This window comes from Thermobia domestica, chromosome 18, assembly GCF_964235325.1.
Source record: "Thermobia domestica chromosome 18, izTheDome1.hap1.1, whole genome shotgun sequence".
NCBI lineage: Eukaryota > Metazoa > Arthropoda > Insecta > Zygentoma > Lepismatidae > Thermobia > Thermobia domestica.
The window spans coordinates 22,621,867-22,642,560 of record NC_137471.1 but is presented as its reverse complement, the minus strand read 5'-3'; the positions used below and the strand labels follow the sequence as shown (position 1 = coordinate 22,642,560).

Sequence of the window (20,694 nt, the reverse complement as noted above, 5' to 3'; positions counted from 1 at the left end):
TTTACAATGCATTTTCACGTAGGTATTGGCGATCTTAAGTACGATATGTATAGGTTAGTGTAAGGACACAGTTCGAAATATTTTGTAGTAGCATAGAAAACTTGTAGCTTTGTGCTGTGAAGTAAATCTAGTATTTTCAGTCCGAAAAACATGAAATTTTTGTCATTTATCAGGAAATTCATTGTCCTTACCATAGAAAGTGTTTCTTAAGAATTCGTTGGTGTATATTCACTTTAAGAGAAAATTACCAGTTTGCGTGTAAATACTGCATTCGGAAGTATGCCATGTAAGCCAGTGTAAAAACAAGCCAACCTATGCTAGGTAGCCCTAACAACTAAATATCTCGAATGCTGTCTAATCGAGTCAGAGCAGGATCGCACCAGATGAGCTCGAACGTTAACGTGTGTCCGTAGGAATATGGAGCGTCTATGCGCGTAAACGAGAGTGTCGCTAAAATACTAGGTTAGGTACCTTCTTTATCAACAATTGTGTCGTCGAAAAAAGTAATTTCAGTGCCGACTTTTATGACATTTCAATCCATCAACACAATGTTCACATTTGAGTTCCTCCATTTCTTTATTTTTTCAGTGCCGTTCTATATTTGTCACTGCTCAATTTCAGTAATCCGTGGCGCTCTCTGTAACATAATCACTTTTTCTTCACCAGCTTAGGTTGTTACAAAACTAACAATCGAAATGACACATTTACTACACGCAACTGCCATCTTTGTGTGATGGGAATTAATTTCATTACACCATAAAGCTGACGGCAGTATGCCTCCAATCTAAATTGTACTAACAACACAATTTCAAAATACTACATTGCACTTCTTTTGTTAGCATGAATTTCGTGAAAATTAAGCAATTCACGTTTTCTTTCCTGTAAATTTTACGTATTTTTCATATTTCTGAAGCTTCTCTCCGGCACTTAACAAGATCGGGCAGCAGTACGGAGAAATTCTTGTATAAGAATTCCAGTTTGTGTTTTCGGTAAAATGATTACTATCCATTTCATAAAGATAGGCCCTTGACTTCGTGATGCTGCCCTGACGTTCACTCAAAACTTACATTGTAGTATCGTACCTCGTTAGAACTGTTGGAATGTTGTCTTTTCAATACTTAAGGCATAAAAATTTTCTTTGTACTGTGTAGTGAGAAAAAAATAGAAATTAATGAATAATTGCGTATTTTATCGTGCTGTTTTGGTAGACTAATGTTTATAGGACTATATCTCGGAAAGGAGATCACATGAAATAATTCCCTGTGCACAATATGTAGGAGTTCTGAAAATTTCATTACTCAACACTTAGTAATTTTCTTGTTAATCAGTAAAAAGTGAGACCTCTGAATTGCTGCGGTATATTATGAATCTGAAAAAAAGAAAGATCTTAAAGTACCTTTTTCAACCAAACTGTTTCGATTTGTTTTAAAAGATAAACAATAACAAACATGACATTATGATTTTCTCTGCTCTACGCCTTTCGCTATCGCAGGCTATTCAGAGTACCACGTTGCCACATTTTCCTGGCGCGTATACACTCTCAGCCCGACGGGTATTTAAACTTGTCACTCACACTGTCCAGCACTTTGCAGTTTTATTTTTAAAATTTCATATTTCCAAAGATTTTAAATTAATTTCTGGAAATTAACAGGGTATACAGTAAACATACCTATTGTTTAAAATTAGAGAAACGAACTGTTTACCTTGTTTAGATTTGCATGTGATGGTCCTCGAAAATTTGTTGCTTTTTGTCAGTTTTTTCACTTACTGTACGCAGTACAAAATACATTTGCACCGAAACAAATACACTTCGAAGTTTGTGGTATAATATAATCGTAGTTGATATCTAACATTGAGTTTACACTTCACACAAAATCTGTTTTCAGATCTAGGAGTCCAAGTATTTCTCTTTAATGTTGTACATTTCGAAGCACTTTCCTACACAAAGTTCAGCTACATATATCAGACAATAACGCTAATATTTTATTAAAAACCTCTTTCACCCCTACTATATTAGGGCAACTTTGTATGGGTAATGGCCCATTGCTACTAGTCGTCCATGGGTGAAGACTGGGATAGTGCCTGCTGGGTGCAGCAGTTTTTCTGCTACGTTCTCATAAAAAGTTCGAAGTGCGATTTGTTTTCTGCTTTTTTCCTGTACAGTATGTGAGCACTGACAGTGATAAGTCAAACAGCAGAAAAAACGTCTTCTTCCATCATTTTCATAGACATACTAATAGCTCTTACGTAGTTGATTTGTAAAAATCGCGTAAAGCTGGCTAAATAGCAGATGTGAATAATCAATGTGGAAGATTTCTTGCTTTCAATTGAAGTAACACGCTTTTACTTAGAAAACAAAGATTTTTGTTTCAGCAATTTTTCTTTTTTTCAATCTGCTGTTTTGCGTATTTATTCATTTCTTTTTCTATTTGGTCTAGGAATTAATTCGTGCGGTTGGTACGCACACATTGAAGCTGTAGTACAAACACAAAATACATAAATACCTTAAGAAAAATATTGTCCATCGCTAGCCACCACTTTCGCCCATCTGTCAGGCAATGTACGGATTCCGTGGCGAAAGAAGTCCTCATCCTTGGAAGCGATCCAGTCAGAGACCCATGTTTCGATATCGTCTGAAGAAGTAAACCGCTGTCCAATCAAATCGTTGTTCATGCAATCGAACAAGTAGTAGTCCGAAGGAGCAACGTCTGGTGAATACGGCGGGTGGGGTAAAACTTCCCATCCGACATTTTCTAAATAGGTTTTGACCGGTTTTGCGACATGTGGGCGAGCGTTATCATGTTGAACAATCAGTTTATCATGTCTGTTCTCCCATTCTGGTCGTGTTCTAGCCAGAGCTTGCTTCAAATGCATTAACTGTCGTCGATAACGTTCTCCATTCATAGTTTCACCCGGTTGCAGCAGCTCATAGTACACCACACCTTTCATATCCCACCATATGCACAGCATAACCTTTGCACAGTGAATATCTCGTTTTGGTTGTAATGGACCTGGTTCACCTGGTTTCACCCAGGCCTTTTTTCGTTTAGGGTTCTCGTAATGGATCCACTTCTCATCACCCGTAATAATTCGATGCAGAAACCCCTTTCTGCTCTGTCGTTGAAGCAGCAATTCGCAAATGGTTTTTCGTCTTTCAACGTCTCTGTCTTTCAATTCACGTGGAACCCAATGTAACATCTTTTGAATCATTCCCATGGCTTTCAAGCGTTTGGAGACTGTTGTTTGATCAACGCCTAATGCTGCTGCAAGTTGTTCCTGCGTTTGACACGAATCCTGCTCGAGCAATGCTGTCAATTCTTCGTCTTGAAATTTTTTTGGCTGTCCAGCTCGCTCTTGGTCTGCCAAGCCGAAATCACCACTTCTAAACCGTGCAAACCACTTCTGACACGTTCGCTCAGCTAGAGCATGGTCACCATACACTTCCACCAAAACACGATGACTTTCAGTCGCACTTTTCTGCATGTTAAAGGAATGCAGCAGGACACCCCGCAAAAACACTTTATCAGGCACAAATTGCGCCATGTTCACTTAACTACAAACTGGTGTTGTTGACGCTTTAATCCACTGCCCTATACTACGAACGATACGCGATGACGGGGGTTTGCAACACATGTGTGGATACACGGAACTGTGGGACGCTCCGTTCGTTGCGCCATCTCTTGTCCACCCGCACGAATTAATTCCTAGACCAAATACTATTCCCGGCGGGAGCTCATGTGGTTTGGATTCCACGTTAATCAGTAGGTCCACGTTCTCATATCGCCTCTGCTGAACGGGATGTTAAACTCAAAATCAACTCAACTTTTTTACTGTAAAACTTCATCGGTAAAAATAGCTGAAACACTTTATGTGGGAATACTCTGTAGATAGCCTAGCATTTTGATTAAATCCCGGGACACCACTAAACAGGGGTTTTGCATTTACTTGAGTTTTATCGCCCCAAACTACATCAGAATTTTTTCCTTCAAATAGGAACGACGCGATTCTTTTTCTTCTTTCAGGGCGCAGCCTCAGGTTCACGTGAAACAGAGTTACTATATTGTTCACTCCCGGATATGCCGCCACTGAGCACAGAATAATCAATGTCATTATTATCTAACTCATAACCATCTGTGTCGGAGTAATTCTTCAGTTCTGCAATTTCATTATCGCTCAAAATTACCTCTTCCTTCTGTAATGCCACCGCTCGCAGAAGGAATTTTCATAGTTTTTTTTTTTTTTTTTTTTTTCAATAAAAAAGCACGAGAAATACTTAGGAAAAATATAGATGCACGTTCGCCCGTCTCACTCCAATGAGCACATATGATGTGAGTGTGTAAGTTTTTGACGCTTACGAACTGAAAGGAAGTGTTGAAGACGTAATCAGTGCGACGTGATTAGAAGCAAAAACAGTCCTCGTCACCTACACATTGCATAGTTTTCTTTCGTTGAAATAAAACAAAGGACCCATGTTTCTCTGTTACATTCAGCAGAGGAATTGATCACAGAACAACTTGAGTGAACATGTGATTGCCAAGGCCACAGTTCTTTTTTCCCTGTAACATGTTCGTAAGCTGGTAAGTGTGTATACTGATAGATCTTGAGGTAGAAATGGAGCCATGGTTAATAAGTGCCCAGGAAGATAGCAGGATCTATGATGACTCAACAAGTGACGAAAGTGAATGAGATAAGTAGATTAAGAGATGAGTTTTTGCATGTGTTACTTCAACGTTTTATTTCGATTACCTTGAGATACGTACATGAATTGTTATTATTATTAAGATGTTGTGAAAGGTTATGAGATCTTAAATACTTTTTCCTATTACATTCTTACGAAGTAGGCTTCGCGCTGCAAACTTTCTGAACGCGACAACACAACACCGTTGCCACACTTCCAGTTACTTATGCTGTTTATTCATATAAGCGGCTGGGCAGCAACATGGCTCTCCGCTTAACGCACAGAATATGTTGGAATAAACATTTTTTTAAAAAAATAAATACTCTATCAACTAAACCCTTTTTGTTAAAAGTTTCAAATATTTGAAACACTAGAGTTCAAAAATTTCAAACTGTGCTTTGTACGTTTCTCGACCTACCACGGTAAAGGAGATCATAGCGTCATACATTTATTTTAATTACACGAAAAGTATCAAGTGATGAAAATTGAACTTTTCATAACTTACAGTTAATGGATGCATCTACAGGAAATTATTTTAAGTGATCTTGTTTTCGAGATATAGTCCTATGAATATTGATTTACCAAAAAAGTACTATAAAATACGCACTTTTTCAATAATTTCTATTTTTTTTCTTATTACACAGTAGAAAGAAAATTTTTGTGTCTTAAGTATTGAAAAGACAACATTTCAACAGTTCTAACGGGGTACGACAATGCAATATAAGTCTTGAGTGAACGTCAGGGCAGCACCGCGAAGTCAGGGGCTTATCTTTATGAAATGGATAGTAGTGAAAGTGTGCCAACAACTTGACAAATAAGGGGTTGCCAGTATTTACAGGCTCAACATCACAACCATATAGTACATCTGCACCATTGAAGGAAATATTGAGTTATATGAAAAAGAGTAGTAGAGTAATTCCGTGAAAGTTCAAGAAAAAGATTTGAGAGTTTAGTCAGCATTAGTTTGTATGAAGGAATCCACGCATTAATGACAAAACGTAGATTAAGGTAGGAGAAAGTATAGTAGCGTAAGATAGGTCAGGGTATTTTACGTCTGGACCCTCTCCTGTGAAATTTAATCCGAGCAATTGTCAGTACAACAATATCGAGGTATTTCTATTTGAAATTAAGCATTAGCATATATATATATATAATATGCTAATGCTTGATTTCAAATATCGCTTGGACTAATCTTGGTATATGTTGGTTATTTAGTAACTGTAAAATCATCTACAGCTAACTCACCACATCACAGGACATCCATCATTGTGATATAGAAGTACCAAAACAAAAATATTTTCCAGTGATAGATATCCGGTATCTTATGAGCCCGTCAAGTTAGGAAATTCGGTATATACACTCCTCAGGAAGATGAAACTCTGTATATACACTTCTTATTAAAAATAGGGGAAGACATCTCAACCAGTTTTTGAAAATTTCCGTTTGTAGGGGAGCAGAGCATTTTATAACTGCTTTCTTCACTTTAAAACGACCTTGTGTGTTGTTTGTTTTTGCGTCATGGAGAAATGGTTGAACAGTTTGCAATGAGTTCTTGAATATAGTTGTTAGCTACTGCATGCTGGGATTTTGTCAAGTACTTTTGCTTAAAGGGCGTATCCGAAGGGAGAAGGAACTTTAAATTTATGCCAAAATAGAATACCTTATGGAGTTTTTTTATTACACTTTCATTGACATGGGCATTCAAATGAAACCCGGTCACTAGTGTAAAGTAACGATAACGATTGTATTAACTCAAAAACGTAGTTATACACAATACACATACTCACACACGTAGTGATACACAGCACACACCACACATACTCAAAAATAGTCGCCAAAACTGTTGGCACATTTATCCCATTGCGACATTAGCCGGTCGATTTCATCCTTGAAGAAGCTAGTAGGCTGCTGTTGGATCCAGGCCTGGACCCAGTCACACACTTCGTCGTCCGTTGCGATTCTATGTCCGCGCTTGTTTTAGAGGTCCAAACACATGAAAATCGCGTGTTTGTTATCTTGAGAAAATGAGAATTTAAAATATACTTCAGTGCTTCCAAAGAATGTTTTAATTTTTAAAAAACATCCAATTATTAAATCTGTTTTCTTAAATCTCTCTCTCTCTCTCTCTCTCTCTCTCTCTCTCTCTCTCTCTCTCTCTCTCTCTCTCTCTCTCTCTCTCTCTCTCTCTCTCCTTTACTTGAGGCACTATCCCATCATTTGCCTGGCGTATTTTAAGGGAAAATTCAAGTTTTACGTTATACTCTAATATTATGTATTGAAGTTTATATGTAGATACTGTAATTGGGTAGTAATGCCTGTTGTGTCGATAAATAAGTAAATTAAATTAAATTTTCAGTCAGGACGAACGGCTCAGGAGTTTCAATCCTGAGCGTAATAGAGAATTTTATTCCTGTTCTATGTTATAAGGAATTAACCCATCTCTTTGTTACTCTACAAACTAGCCTACTTCCTTCTTTCTTTCTAGAAATCGAAATATATAAGCAAGTGTCAAGGGTGCAAAGTGTCTCCCACGAAACACCGATGGTGCTTCACTGCAGTTATTAGTTCAATATTTTCTTTTGATATATTTAAGCGTGACAAAGAGTTCAGTAGCACTGAAAATCGAAGTTATTAGTTGAGAAAAAATAAGAGGCGCACACAAAGTACTGTAAATAAAAAAATTAATTTTTTTTTATTTATGTGAATGCGTCCAATCAGTATGAAAACTAACATTTTATATCGATATACTTTTTTTTTTGTTATTATATTGTTGAGTTTTTGTGTTTTTTGGGATATGTTACACTGTCCTGTCACTTCACGGATGAGCAGCATGCTGCTGCGGAATGTTGAAACGTTGTACAGGATGCCTTATTACAAGGTGAATCCGGTTTTTCGTTAATAAATTATTAACTAGTGAAAATATTGCAACGGACTTCGCTGGAAGTGATTACCATTCGTGTCTAAACAAAACTGAACTCTACGTTCCCTATTTTCGGAAAGTAGCTGCTACTGTATCCATTGTCATTTGTTTCACTAACGAATGTCTCCTATTGCCCGAATGGTGGACTTACTTGGTGCAATTTACTTCCTCACTTATCAAGGAAATATTTGTTAACGTGCCTTAACCGAGTCCGAACAATGAAGACATGCTGCTCATAGTATACCAATACATTTTGGGGGGAATTTCCGTAACAGTTATACCATGACCACAAGCAAGTAGCAACCACTTCCTTCCAACATCCTACAGAAATTTGGATGAACAAAAGCACAATACCGTAGAGCGTTCACTTCTGGTGCATGGGGTCCCTGGTTCGATCCCAGCTCGCGCCAAGTGAACTTTGTGGTGGACAAACACCATGTGTGTGGGTTTCCTCGGAGTTCTCCCGTTTCCTTCCACATTCGTCACTCCACCATTTCATTCATTTCTCATCATCACAGTCTCCTTTAGCCTAGCCTGCATAACCGTGGGACGTAAAACTCAAAGATTTCATTTCATTTCATTTTTCAAAAGAACAATACCAGGAAACAGTGTGGTGCTACTGGCCGTTACGAAGCACAACAACGACTTCCTAGCTATACTAGTCCTATAGGGAACTTGACTGGCGACACATCACAATATCTTATTTCTAACCAAAACAGATACTTCAACCTTATTTCTCATGGATTGGACACATTCCTGGTCAAATTTTGTTGCGATATCTTCATTATTGTAATGCTTACTAAAGAAATCATGAGTTTGGCTTACAGTGATACTTTGAGTATCATAGTCTATAGTAGTGATGACCAAATGGTGACCCGCGGTCCGGAAATAGGAAAAATTATAAGTTTCTTTTTTTCTTTTTTTTAACTCCATGCGTAACAGGAAAAGTATAACTGGCTATCGTAATGTACTTGAATCAAGACTTGACTTTTAACTGTCAATATATTTTCTTTGACCTTTTGGTTATAAAGACCATTCATTGTGCAAGCTTAGGATGTTTGTGCCGGGTCGATTCTTGGGAAAAAATCAGATTTCATATATAATATATTCCAAAACGAATCATCCAATTTCAGTCAATCGTAAAGACGCAAGTTTTTATCTGTTTGTTTAAAGCCAACAATGAATCGTCTGAAGGAAGGAATTCTAAAGTTTCAAGCGGTCGCCACACTTCCATCCCGGTCACTTCAGTGTTTCTCAGGATGGTGACTGCACAGCAGATATCATTTTGCGCTCTACGTTTCAGGAATCGTGAGTCCATAACAACTATTCAGCGTAAATTCTCTCGACACTACCCTGGGGTTAAAGCTTCTACCACAGGGAACATTAGACGATGGTTGCAAGACACGGATTGTTTTCGTAAAGGGAAATTCAGTGATTGTGCCCGCGTGGAGCGTATCCTGCAGAGTTTTGCACGTAACCCATGCTTCCGTTATATTAAGCTCCTATTATTTGATATGTAAAGAAGCTTAATAATTAATTTTGTAGCAAATAAAATTAATCTGAAGTACTCGTAGTTCTATACTATGAGTACTATTTACATTTTAAATCAGATGATTCTTTTTGGAACATATTATAGTTTGTTTTAAATGTTTATATCTCAAGGCCTAATTGGCTTACACACATGAAACAAGAAACAGGAAATTTAGAATAGAACAAACATTCAGAAAGTGTATGACATAATAATATTCAGCGAAGCGTTGAGGAAAATGGTGAAGTGTGGTTCTTATTTTGTCGTGGCCCGCAATGTGCTAGGAATTGATCCTCGCTTTTCTATAGTATAAGCTTAAAACTTTACATTCTTCGTTACGTTTTGGTATTGTAACTTTCCTTTCATGAGTTTGTCTACTATTTTCTGGAATCTTCACTTTTTTGGGTGGTGGTGGCGTAATATATGTCTCTGTGTGCGTGTTACATTTCATTTGTGTCTAAATTGGCGTCTTTCTCCACCACTTTTTGTTTTCTTGCTTCAAAATTTTTCGTGCGAAATTATTTTTCAGTGGCAGAATTCGTGGATTGAAACCCGAAATGGATCTCGAAAATTTTATTTTGGACCAAAAATCGAAATTATGGCAAGAGAAGAAGACACTATCGACGAAGAAGCAGTATTTGTTGCAGAAACTATCTAATTCTATGGTATGTACAACTTATGGAGTCATTGGGTTAATTTGGGATTGGAATTTTATATTGTCTGTTTAGCTTTTCCTGATTTTTTAGAACCTAAATCCTTTGTGAAAGTATTTATTGTAAAGCTTGCTATGGTTTAGGTTTTGGTTTCATGTAAATTTATTATTTCTTGCAAGCATAGCGGCAGTATGAGGTGACAACTACAATGAAACCTAAATATGAAGAGTCTTAGCTTCTATCACGAAGTATTATACTTCAGTCAAGCAATTTTATTGTACGCTAATACCTTGTTGATTTCTAAAAGTTGGTAAACTGAAGAATTAGATTTCTAGGCTTTCAGCATCTATGGCCATGTTGCCGTCACGTATGAGGGATATGACGTCTCTCGAATATCACACTATCCAAGGAAAGAGAAGGAAGGAAGCGGCCTGGGTCCTATATGTTAGAAACCATCCCGGCATTTGCCTGATGGAAATGAGGAATCCAGGAAAATTTCACTCAGAATGGCAGACCTGCAAAAGCTCTTAACTTTTTTGAACGAGTGTTCCCACTGGTAATCGAACCCAGGACCGCGCGTACCAAAGACAAGAGCGTTAACGACTACGCTAGACGAAAAGTAGCATCACTTAGAAGAAGAAAAGGGCATGTGAGGGACTCCAAGGAGGCAGATCATCCACCTCCCCTACAATAGGCATTGTCTAAATTTTAGAGAATTCTCAACACCCAATTGAAGGCATTAAATCTTTACGCCTGTGTTCCTCTATCACCAATAAGAGTGTGTTTGAATCGTTTTTCATTAAAATGAAGACTCGGTCCTAAATCCGAACCAAGGAAATTTGGACCACAGGTCATCATCATCATAGGTATTTTGTCATTACTAGCTGAACCTGCGCTCTCTACACAGCGCATCATTCGCATATGAGCATAAATCTCCTTCTCATTCCTCACAACATATGTACATGTCCCTTTACAGACGCAAGTGAAAGACATCTTGATAAAAAATTGGCAAGGGGTATCATAAATGGGAGATTTTTCAATTATTTTTTCAATATCTCGCACCGTTTGCAAGATTTGAGCCTACTTCCGGTTGGATTTTCTAATTCAGGTATGACCAGTGTTTTCTTTCTTCTTGCATGCAGTATGTAATAAGCAAGTACATTACATATATAATTAATTATAATGTCAGTTATATATGGTGTTCATTGGGCAAAACACTCAAAAAATAAAGATTTATCTTAGACTCGAGAAATACTTATCCTTCCTTTTTCATTATTATTTGGCCATGAAACATACGCCTGAGACATATACAACCCCAATATACAACAATGTGGTGTTGGAATGTAAAACGCGTAGGATATGATGCTTTAGTTTTTTTTTTTTTTTTTTTTAATTTCAACGCTTCCAGTGTACCCTAAAATTGTAATAAAGAAATAATGCCCATGTCGTTTTTAAATATTCAATTAGAACTGGACAATCTACACAAAATTTGCAATCGATCAGTGAAAACGTCATCTTTCTAGAGCCTGTAGTTTCCGAGATCTCATTGTGGAAAGGGTTGGCCACAAACATATAAATTTCCAGAAACATATAGTTTAAAAGAACTCCAAAGATGGCAGCATAGTTCATTTGCATTCATTTTGGAGAAGGCTTATTAAAATACAAAGGTTTTTAACACTAATTTCATATCATAAACTTTATGAAGAAAATATAGTTAACTAATTTAGACTATTTAAAGTACAAATACTTAAACTGTTGGTCTCTGTTAAACGTGAAATCACACATAACCGTAAATGAAAGATTCAAAAGCTAAAGTTATAGGTTGGACTTTTAATTGCTATTGTAGCATTTTAATAGAAAGATTGTCAGGTCACTTGCCGTAAGTGAGAAGCTTCCATGCACCACAATCTTCAGGTAACTTTTTCGTCATCACACACTTTTTTTTTTTTATATATATATATATCGTCCGTCAACTGTAGCTTTCTTTACCTCTCCTCTCTTTCCTGCCACTACCTTCTCTCTAGCACAACCCTCATGAGTTCCTTCTCAGCCAGTTTCTCTTCCATTTGTTTTAATTACATGTAAAACTGTTCTTTTCTCCCCAGCTATTTGTGACACAGTGTCTTTCGTTTTCTCTTCTAACAGTTAATTCTCTTCATTCTTCTTCACATCCACATTTCGAAATTTTCTAGTCTTTATTAATTGCTTGCCGGCAATGTTTTTGTTTCTTGCTCATATGGTACGATACTGTGCACGACTGAATCACAAATGGAATGATTTTATTTACAGTTTCAAGATACAGATCTAAAAATTAATAGTAACTTTATTACATTTTTCTTTACAACAGTTATTTTGCAACAATTCAACTACAAGTTTATATTATCAGCTGCATAAAAACTAGTTAATTGCAGGGACCGCATTTCTTGTGTTCACCAACATAGTGATGCCAGCTGGAAAAGAAAATAAGTTTCATATGAACTTCGTTACCGACGATTGCTGTATGCACTGTACTAGTCTGCGAACAAATTATAACTTGCTACCTGAAAAAAATAGTTATATAAATCTGAGCCTGAACCATCTGCTGAAGATAATGCTAAAGAAAAAGGGGTCGTTATGAAATATGCCATCGGCAAGGTGACAAAAACGCAATAAATTCTTGCACCAAGTGCTGAAAACTGATACGCTTGGAGCATGGCAAATAATATGTGCAAAGACTTGATTGAAGCTATTGTAATGTGTTGCTTTTGTGTTGTTCACATGTGCAATAAATATATTAATTCTTGACTAAAATAAGTACTTTGTTATTCATTGGAGTCTGTTGGACCCCACCAGCTTATTAGGTCAGTAGATTTAACCAGTACAATTAAAGAATAAGTATGTACATTTTTATTTAATTCGAAAAATTCTTCATAGTTGAGCTTCGTACATACTTTACATGTTACATATAAAGTTTATATATAAACTTTGTAGAGTAAAATATCATACTCTTAAACCACTATCGATAAGAAGTTCTTTATTTTTTTCGGCATAGAATCCTGATTTGTGTGTGTGTAATTCTAAAACAATGTTACTCTTTCTACTATTACCCCAAAATATGATACGTTTTAAATTGAGCTAATATAGGCTTTACCTGTTGGTAGATTTATTTTTTCCCTGATAGTTTTTATTGCATAGCAAAGACGATTTAAGTTAAATAAGGTAGTGTATGTGTTTCTCCCAAGTGAGATTACAGTCAGTTGTTACTCCTGAGAATGAACTCTATTTTAAGTAGTTTATTTTTTCGTTACTGATGTAGAGACCAGAGAGTAACCGAAATGTTTCTATTTTGATAGAAATCAACGACATATGATTTATTGACATTTAATATACGATTATTATTTCTAAGCCACGTCAGAATTATTTTCCTAACGTTCGTTCATTGATTTCCGCCATCAAATATTCGATTTTTCTAGTAACAAAATATTTGTGTCGTTTGCGTAGAACAGAGCTACATACCGATTGAATTGTTTCTAGTGTTATGGCTCATAGGCCTGCTCAATTTGCACTCTCAGATCTTCCAGTATTTATGGTGCAGGCACGAAAGCTCAATGGTAAGCGCTTAACTCGGGTGGCAAAATTTTATTCAATTTCTGAACTTTCTGTCGTCCTTAGCATCATAATTCTGGTCTAATTAAAGTGTAATTGTGCCATTTTGAATGAAAAGTCGTCTCCATCCGGAAAAAAAAAATGGTAGTGTTGCTCAGCGAGCTATTGACATTTATCCCTATCTTCTGCTGTATATTCAAGATGTTAGGAAGGATGAAACTGTTTCCAGCTCTTCGAGGTATCAGATCGTGTCAAGTGTGTTGGAAGAAAATAAAATGCTTTTTCGTAAACAACTTAATCTTTTTAAATCACTTCCTTCAGACATAGAACCTCTCCTTACTTAATTTCAAAGTGACGCTTCTATCAGCCTGTTTCCTTTAAAACATTTATCAGCTATGATTATATATATAGAGTGATTCCATTTCAAATCGTCCAGGGTGGTCCACACGACTGTCTCAGATTTAGTTCATTTTTTAAAATAAAAAACTACATACAAAATTATTAGACCCATATTTTTTCTTTTTGCTGAAAAATTTTTTTTCTTCGATATACAGCCTTCCAAAATGGCCGCCCTCTTCTCGGATTGTTCGAAAAACTAAAAAACATGTCAAATTAAAACTTTTATTGTAGAGAAACGAGTGTACTTAGTAACGTAGTCGCAATAGCAGGAAGAGTATAAAGTTGTATGTTTCGTTGGAGGGCCAAAATTTGTCTATTGGCCCAATAGGAATCGCGCAATTCACTCGCAATGTTGCCAACTTTGATGAAATTTTTGCTAACTTCAAACATTTTTTTTTTCTGTCCTCATGAGCAATATCAACCATCTGCTTCTAGCATCGAAATCTACTCCATAAGGTCTCTTGAAAATGTAAAGGACTTACGTTTCTGATTATTACATCCCACGTTATAGCATGATGAAAAGCTGAAAAATTCATTAAGACGCCATGTTTGGACGCCATTTTCTCAAAAACCCCACCTTTTAAAAATCTGAATTTTTTACATGTATTGGAGAAGTACCTAAGTATTTAATATCCGTTAACCGTTCATGCGGCTGCAGCCCCTAACATTCGCAATTAATTATTGAAATTTCGATTTTTGTACTTGCAATGTAAATATTTCCAATGGGCATTTAGGTCCTATACACAAGGCGATTTGAAAGGAAGTATGAAAATTTTGAGAGATGAATCCTGACATCAAATCCAGTAGAAAAGTTCCTATAAACATGAGTCGAATTCCGCTTCGTTTTCGAGCTACAGGGTTTCCAACTCGGGATCCAAAATCGGTTCGGGACAATAGAAAATAATATGTATATTTCGCGTTAAATCAGAAACTATGTGTTAAGGCTTTGATAAAGTTTAGAAAGTTGATTTGTATCAATATGATTATTTTTACGTGCATTGCAATTCAGTTGGCAGTGTTGCCAACTTGCTAGAATTTTTATTTTATTTTTCTTTTCAAATGACACTACGTGGATTTTATTTGATATTTGGTATTCATTAATAGTTGCAAACATCACACGAAGCACAATTTTCCCTCACATTACCACAGTTTTCGAAAACTTACATGCATTTCATTAAAAGGTTTTATCTCGTGCGTTATTGATAGTTTGTGTGATTCGGTGTCGTGAACATCGTCCTAGTGTTCTCTGGGACCATGAAAATTGTTTTCACTGGTAACATGACATTGTAGTGCATTAGTTACAGTGTTTGTGCGAATAACAATGGGGAAGTCCTACACAGAGAAAAATCCGATCTCCGTGCAGCGGTATATTGTACAAATGTACGGTATCCTCTTGCTTACTATAGAAATAATTTTTTCTCAGTGTATTACAGTAAGGACCGTATTAAATGTGTTGATAATTCTAAAAGGAATAAAATAATTGTGTACAGAAAGAATTCTTGACAAACATTTTGTCTCGCGGTAAAATATATGTATTGCGTGCAGCGCGTCTGCCAAAACGTAGTATTAGGAGAGGATGATTATTCGTGTAAAGGGTGCTTTGAATATTTACCGTGAACAACGTGAATGTGTGTGATATATTGGTGATCACGAAAGAAGATTTAAATATAAAATTATGCACCAGCAAGATAAAGAATTTGTTCCTCTGAATGTAGATTTGAAAACCATTAACCAGACAGTTAACATGCTAACCATGAATGTGCCCCCATTAAAACGGCTGTTATCGGTGACACCTAGACTACGGTGAAGGATTCACATCTCAAAATTCTTCATGCTGCCTTTCAAATCGCCTTGTGTACAAGACACAAATAATCATCCTCCCCTAATAGTACGTTTGGGCTGACACGCAGTACGCAATCCATATATTTTACCGCAAGATAAATTTTTTGTTTAGAATTCTTTCTGCGCACAATCATCTTATGGCTTTTAGCATAATCAACACATTTAATACGGTCCTTACTGTAATAGGACTTCCCCATTGTTATTCACACAAACACTTAACTCGTGCACTACAATGTCATGTTACCAGTGTAAATAATTTTCATGGTTCCAGGGAACACTAGGACGATGTTCACGACACCGAATCACACAAACTATCAATAACGCACGAGATAAAACCTTTTAATGAAATGCATGTAAGTTTTCGAAAACTGTGGTAATGTGAGGGAAAATTGTGCTTCGTGTGATGTTTGCAACTATTAATGAATACCAAATATCAAATAAAATCCACGTAGTGTCATTTGAAAAGAAAAATAAAATAAAAATTCTAGCAAGTTGGCAACACTGCCAACTGAATTGCAACGCACGTAAAAATCATCATATTGATACAAATCAACTTTCTGAACTTTATCAAAGCTTTAACACACAGTTTCTGATTTAACGCGAAATATATATATTATTTTCTATTGTCCCGAACCGATTTTGGATCCCGAGTTGGAAACCCTGTAACTCGAAAACGAAGCGGAATTCGACTCATGTTTATAGGAACTTTTCTACTGGATTTGATGTCAGGATTCATCTCTCAAAATTTTCATACTTCCTTTCAAATCGCCTTGTGTATAGGACCTAAATGCCCATTGGAAATATTTACATTGCAAGTACAAAAATCGAAATTTCAATAATTAATTGCGAATGTTAGGGGCTGCAGCCGCATGAACGGTTAACGGATATTAAATGCTTAGGTACTTCTCCAATATATGTAAAAAATTCAGATTTTTAAAAGGTGGGGTTTTTGAGAAAATGGCGTCCAAACATGGCGTCTTAATGAAATTTTCAGCTTTTCATCATGCTATAACGTGGGATGTAATAATCAGAAACGTAAGTCCTTTACATTTTCAAGAGACCTTATGGAGTAGATTTCGATGCTAGAAGCAGATGGTTAATATTGCTCGTGAGGACAGAAAAAAAAATGTTTGAAGTTAGCAAAAATTTCATCAAAGTTGGCAACATTGCGAGTGAATTGCGCGATTCCTATTGGGCCAATAGACAAACTTTGGCCCTCCAACGAAACATACAACTTTTTACTCTTCCTGCTATTGCGATTACGTTACTAAGTACACTCGTTTCTCTACAATAAAAGTTTTAATTTGACATGTTTTTCAGTTTTTCGAACAATCCGAGAGGAGGGCGGCCATTTTGGAAGGCTGTATATCGAAGAAAAAATTTTTTCAGCAAAAAGAAAAAATATGGGTCTAATAATTTTGTATGTAGTTTTTTATTTTAAAAAATGAAGTAAATCTGAGACTATGATGGGGACCAATTGAATCGGTGAGTAGAAAAAGGAGAATATTCCCCAACACGTTACTTTTGAAAAACGAAAAGTAAAACTGTTTACCAGAAATACCATTGCTTACGTAAAAATATATGCATGGGAGATTTGTAGCGTATGTTAAGACCTTTCATTTCCCAAAATTGCAAAAACGTAATGGAATTGGATATTTAGTTATAGAGGAATTGTTATCGTGGAATGTTATCCTTTATTTTTGGAATGTTCTCCTTTTTCTACTCACCGATTCAATTGTGGTTTGCCTGGACGATTTGAAATGGAATTGGTATATATATATATATATATATATATATATATATATATATATATACTCATGTGAAAATACATAGACAAGTTTTGGAGAGTATGGTAAATGCATATAATTTATCCTATTATACATACCTGACTGCTTGACACGCGTCACTCCCGATGTTGCCGCTTGGTGATGCTGTACACCCATTGAACGTTGGTTGGTGATGAGCGCTGTTTCAACACGCAAGCACTTGTGTTCGAGATGTTAGAGACTTGTGAGTCGAACATTACTTGACATAGTGCCAGTGTACGTGTAGGAGAATGGCGCAAAGAGACCATATTGATGATGATATGCGTGGAAGAATTATCGGGCGACTCGAGAGGGGTCAGAACCAGATGGATGCGTCTCGTGAATTGAGTGTCCCACAAAGTGTCATTTCGAGGATCTGGCGTCGATTCCAAAGGGGTGAAAACGTCTTTCGGAGGTTCGGCGGAGGTCGTCCGAGGAGCACCAGTGACGAGGAAGACCGTTACTTACGTCTAACTGCCAGGCGCAACAGACACAGGACTGCCTCAGATCTCTCTAGGGACCGTGCAGCTGCTACAGGAACGTCAGTGTCAAGATTTACAGTATACAGACGGTTAGCTGTGGGACACTTGTATACCAGAAGACCAGCAAGGTGTCTTCCATTGACCCCACAGCAAAGAAGAGCTCGGTTGAATTGGTCCAGAGAACATTACGCATGGACCTCGGAACAATAGTGTCTTGTTCACAGATGAATCCAGGTTCAGTCTCAGCAGTGATTCTCGACTTGTGTTCATCTGGAGAGAACCAGGAACACTGTTCCTTCCAGCTAACATGACTGCTGTAGACTAGTACAGGGGCGGCGAAATTATGGTATAGGGTGGAATCATCCTGGGGTTCCGTACACCTCTGTATGTCTTTCCACAGGGTACCGTCACTGGTGCAATGTATCGGGATGGCATCTTGGACCAATACGTTCGTCTGTTTCGGGGCGCAGTGGATCCTGATTTCATTCTAATGGATGATAACGCTCGTCCCCATCGCGCCGCCATAGTGGATGGGTACCTTGAGCACTAGGATATCAGGCGATTCGATTGGCCCAGTTACTCACCGGACTTGAACCCCATCGAGCATGCGTGGGACATGGTTGGCAGGCGAATTGCACGTTGTCAAAGGGCCCAAGATCCATTTCTGAGCTTCGGGAGGCACTTGTACAGGAATGGCAAAACATATCCCGTTAAAATACTTGATTAGATGGCAATAGGGCAGAGTTGTGAGACAGTTTAAAGATTTTTGTTCGAACAGAAATTGTAAAACAATTATGAGCTAGTATTCTAGAACTGGTTAGCGATTGGATGACTTGGCTAAAGAATTTGGATACTTCAGAGTATGATGATCTAAGAGATGTTAAAATGCCATGGTTTTTATTTTCTTTTGTGGACATTCAAGTCTAGAAAGAGGATTTTCAATCAATGTTGAATGTGTAATAGATAATTTAAAAGAATTTCAGTAACACGCACACTTGTGTATGATTCAGTTGTTGTACTGCTGGTGGTCTTGAGAAAGTGTCCATAAACAAATCCGTGATTCACTGTGCGCTAAATGCTCATACTCGTTTCACGAAGCAACAAATCAATGATCAGAGAAAGAGGAAAAGAAACAAAGAGAAACATAAGACAGGAAAATAAGGATCATTCTAAACGAGTTTGAAGCCAAGAAGATTAAAATAATGGCATATGTGCGATTATCGATGAAAAAGGAAAGCGTTTGAACAAGAAAAGAACTACCGTGTTTACTCGCATAATAGTCGCACCTTAAGTTTGAAGTAAAAAACATTCACCAAAATATTTCCCTGCATAAAAGTCGCATTCTGCACGATTTTTATCTTTGTGAACGAGACTTTCTTCGAAATTGCTTAGCTTTGCGAGTCCGAGCAATAGCAACAAAGAGAAAACATCCAGTGGCAAAATAAAGAGTCCATCTCTTAAACTTTTATGCAAGTGGATAGTACAAAGTTAGTCTGCGATAACATCTGACAAGGTGTCAAAAAGCTTCAAAATGACCAGCATATCCAATGCTTTGGACGAAAATGAAGATGATGCTCTCTTTAACAGTTACCCGATTCGTCAGACGCAGATATGTCAGTCAGAAAGTGAAACTTCGGATAAGAGTAAATAGTGACTTTCTAACACTTCTTGTGCGTGTTTCTTCTTTGTGGTGTTATGTAGTTGTTATTCATGTTTTTGCCGATTATGTAAATATATCGTTCTTTTGTGACAATGCCAAGAGGATTTTTTTCTCTCCCACGAATCGGCAAGTTACGAGTTTAATTTTTAAAAGTTTTAATATTTTCTATATGTAGGCTATATTTTATTTTCTATGTTGACACAATACGGTATGTATCAAAATTCTAAATTGTTTTGATCGTAGCGATAGTTGAATGGCAACTTTCCTCGCGTAATAGTCGTAGTTGGATTTTCACATTAAAAAATTGGTACAAAAAGTGCGACTATTACGCGAGTACGGTATATGATACTATTGCTTTTTCCTAAAGTTGTATTGTTGATATACCACAGTCAGTTCTATGTACACTCATGTCCAAAATTATTGTCTCATATCTATAACTGTTTTCTTATGTAAGAATATAATTTGATAATGATTTTGCAGGGTACTTTTAATACTGATACTACATGTATAATCGGGAAATTTGTAGTTGTGGTAAATTTCATAGGAAAAGAATTATAAATACGAAAATTAGGATGAGTAAAATAAAATGTTGCTAAATGGACAAGGAAGTTTTATTTTCGTTCTATTGTTCTTATTTACTGCTCTTTTGACATGAAATTTTCCACATACGTCTTTGCCGATTATACACATACGAACATTATGAGAAATATCGGGCGAAATCGTTATCAAATTATATTCCTACAACAACATATTTATAGACATGGGGCAATAATTTTGGACATGAGTGTACATGCATGCACCCTTTTCCGATGAGTGTTTCATTGCAACTTTTTTTCCGTTCATATATGACGAAACTTTCAACATATGACTAAAGTTACAGATTCAAGTTTCAGGAAAGAATTGTAATATTTTACTTTACGCAGAATTTTTATTACGTAAATGTTCTATAATTTCATAATAAAGTACGTTGTATTTGTTTTTGTATTATTGTTTTTTTTAGTTAATTAGGGAAAAATATATTACTTACGTATCATCGTTGTCATATTTTCTTGGTCTTGTTTTTCCAGATCATGGGGAAAGTTTATATGGCTAGTTACTTATCAGAGAAAATTTCATAAAAATTGTTCTGGGAAAAGGGGGAA

The 20,694-nt window shown here is 36.6% G+C and overlaps 1 protein-coding gene across 5 annotated transcripts in view; it reads left to right on the top strand.

Moving 5' to 3' along the window:
* LOC145675869 (uncharacterized) overlaps positions 1–20,694 on the top strand; it is a 92,444-nt gene that overhangs the window by 1,754 nt on the left and 69,996 nt on the right. For all 5 annotated transcript variants that reach the window (XM_081746643.1, XM_081746644.1, XM_081746642.1 and 2 more), the window contains exon 2: positions 9,656–9,791. In XM_081746643.1, the coding sequence (XP_081602769.1) occupies positions 9,684–9,791 (108 nt within the window). In that variant the 5' untranslated portion in view covers positions 9,656–9,683. The remainder of the gene's footprint in view (positions 1–9,655; positions 9,792–20,694) is intronic.